This window comes from Chenopodium album, chromosome 17, assembly GCF_948465745.1.
Source record: "Chenopodium album chromosome 17, dcCheAlbu1.1, whole genome shotgun sequence".
Lineage (NCBI taxonomy): Eukaryota > Viridiplantae > Streptophyta > Magnoliopsida > Caryophyllales > Amaranthaceae > Chenopodium > Chenopodium album.
Window position 1 is genome coordinate 11,365,552 of NC_137850.1, and position 2,624 is coordinate 11,368,175.

Genomic DNA, 2,624 nt, shown 5'->3' on the forward strand with positions numbered 1-2,624 from the left:
CCTCCGTCAAAAACTAGCCGTTTTTACTGTTCATCTCTCACTGGCTGACACGTGTCACAGGCGCCACGTGGTCTGCCACGTGCCACCTATGAGGGGCAAATGTTTAGGGTATTTTTACCCTAGACAAGTGGGCCAATGAGGAGGTGACACGTGTCAGAGGCTGGCAGGTCACCCTTGAACAATCCCCAGCTGACACGTGGCCTCTCCAGATACTTTCGTAGAATTGCGGCCTTCAAGGGCCCAATTCCCCAAAATCCGCTATTTGGCGGCGCAGCCCATCAGTCCTAGGTCAGAATGACCTAGGGAGGGGCACTTTTCCCAATGACCCTATAAATAGGGAGATATTCCCCCAATTTGGAGGACATTCAGAAATTTACTATCATTTATTACATCCTACTTTCTCTCTCATCAGAGAACTCCTAAGCTTGGAATCCAAGCTGATCCCCACCTAAATTTCCGCACTTTTTATTCTTCTTCAAGTTACTAACTTGAGCGTTGGAGGCGGAGCACCACCCAACCGGTGTCTTCGTTGATTTTACAGGTACAGAGCCAGCAGGACCAGTCTTCGAGTTGTAACTCTCCCAAGGGACAAAAACACCCAAAACACTTGTGAAATTCGGAAAGTCATTAGCCGATTTCAAAGATATGCCACAACCCGAATTCACTGAAGAATAGTGCATAGAAAACAAGGTTATAGCAGAAGAAAGACTCTATGACACCAAGCAACAGCAAGAAGAGTGGTGAAGCAGAGTAACAAAACTGAACAAAGAGCAAGTGGTTGTTTATGAGAGTTGTGCAGGCTGTACTGAACAAAATAGGGGAGATAATTTTTTTATATGGCCACGGAGGGACTGGAAAGACTTTCCTGCACCATATCAGCAAGGCTTCGTGCTGAAAAGAAAATTGTTCTAAATGTGGCGTCATCAGGTAAGGCATTAATCTTTAAAAATGCTATTAGTAAATTCAAATGCTACGTGATATTAAACTAAAAATAAAACAGTAAAATTAGTCACATCTTCACGATATGTAATCCAGGTAAGATAACAAAAAACAGAAAAAAAAAAAAAAATTTACCAGTCACTTATGTTCAAACTGCAAATCAGGTACTGCGGCCCTGCTGTTACCTAGAGGAAGAATAGCACACAGCAGGTTTGAGATACCGATTGACCTACTAGAATTCAATATGTAATATCAATCATAAAACCCAGCTAGCAGAACTACTACAACAAATATCGTTGATTATATGGGACGAAGCACCAATGGACAACATGTTTGCATTTGAAGCACTTGATCACACTATGAGGGACATTGCAGGGTACAAGAACCCAAACGCAACATCTAAGTTATTTGGTGGCAAGGTGGTATTACTCGGAGGAGACTTTCGGCAAGTACTCCCCATCGTGCCAAAGGGAGGCAGACAAGAAATTGTCCAGGCTTCAATTAATAGATCCCACATATAGAAAGATTGCAATGTATTTATACTGAAACAAAGCATGAGGGTACGAGAAGGGGACACCGAGACAGAGAACTACTTTAAAAATAAGAGGTTCAATGAATGGATGCTAGCTATGGAAGATGGAAGGCTTGAAACACAAAATGAAGATCATGAATCCGAAGGAACATGGATTGAAATACCAAGTGAGCATATAGCAAATGTGGATATTTTTTATCTGAAAATAGTCATGGAGACAATTTACCAAGATTTTGAACAAAGAAGAAGTGATGCCAACTACTTGAGGGAGAAGGCTATACTCACACCCCTAAATGATACTACGGATAGCATAAATGACTACATGATGGGTCTCTTACCCATAGAAGAAAAGACCTACAAAAGTTGTGATGAAATATGCTTATCCTCAATAGAATGTCACCAGCAATTTGATGCATACCCTACAGAGTATTTGAACAGTCTAAAGTTACCGGGCTTACCCCACAATGAGCTAAAGTTGAAAGAAGGAATATCGGTCATGCTCCTCAGAAACATAAACCCACCACAAGGGCTGTGCAATGGAACTCGCCTTCTTATTACACATCTTGGGAAGTTTGTGATTGAAGGAAAGATCATAACTGGGTCTAAACAGGAAAAAAAAGTTTTAATATCCAGAATTGTAATGACATTAACATACCACAAACTGCCATTTATATTGAAAAGAAGACAATACCCTTTAAAGCCTTGCTATGCAATGACAATAAACAAGAGCCAAGGACAGTCACTTTCATATATGGGTGTATACCTACCGAATCCTGTTTTCAGCCACAGACAACTCTATGTGGAAGCTTCAAGAACAACTTCACCAGAAGGCCTAAAGTTTTTTTTATTGATGATTCTTTACAAAAGTCCAAAAGGAGCACAAAGAACATCGTCTACAAAGAAGTTTTCTCAAACTTACCCTATGTGTAATAGTCATATCTTTTATTAAGGCCCCAATTTTACAAATAATTTTTATTTTAAGCAAAACACTATTTTTTTAAAAGCATACCACATTAATCATATATAGATTTTAATTTTAAATAAAACATAAGGGCACATATGTGTAGGAAACAATCTAAAATCACTTGATTTCAAGATATGTTCAGAGGAATGAGGAAGAGATAATACCAAATATATCTGTACCAAGTCAAGA

General features: G+C 39.4%; 1 protein-coding gene across 1 annotated transcript; it reads left to right on the plus strand.

Annotated features, from left to right (window-relative positions):
* The first annotated feature begins 1,493 nt into the window (after positions 1-1,493).
* On the plus strand, positions 1,494-2,420 carry LOC145588654 (uncharacterized). The gene has a single exon (XM_081645270.1). It carries the CDS (start codon positions 1,494-1,496, stop codon positions 2,418-2,420), a length of 927 nt encoding a protein of 308 aa, XP_081501396.1.
* The last annotated feature ends 204 nt before the right edge of the window (positions 2,421-2,624 follow it).

What these genes read in the sequence shown, in the direction of transcription:
- LOC145588654 (XM_081645270.1), top strand. Translation starts at nt 1,494, where the DNA reads ATGAGGGTACGAGAAGGGGACACCGAGACAGAGAACTACTTTAAAAAT.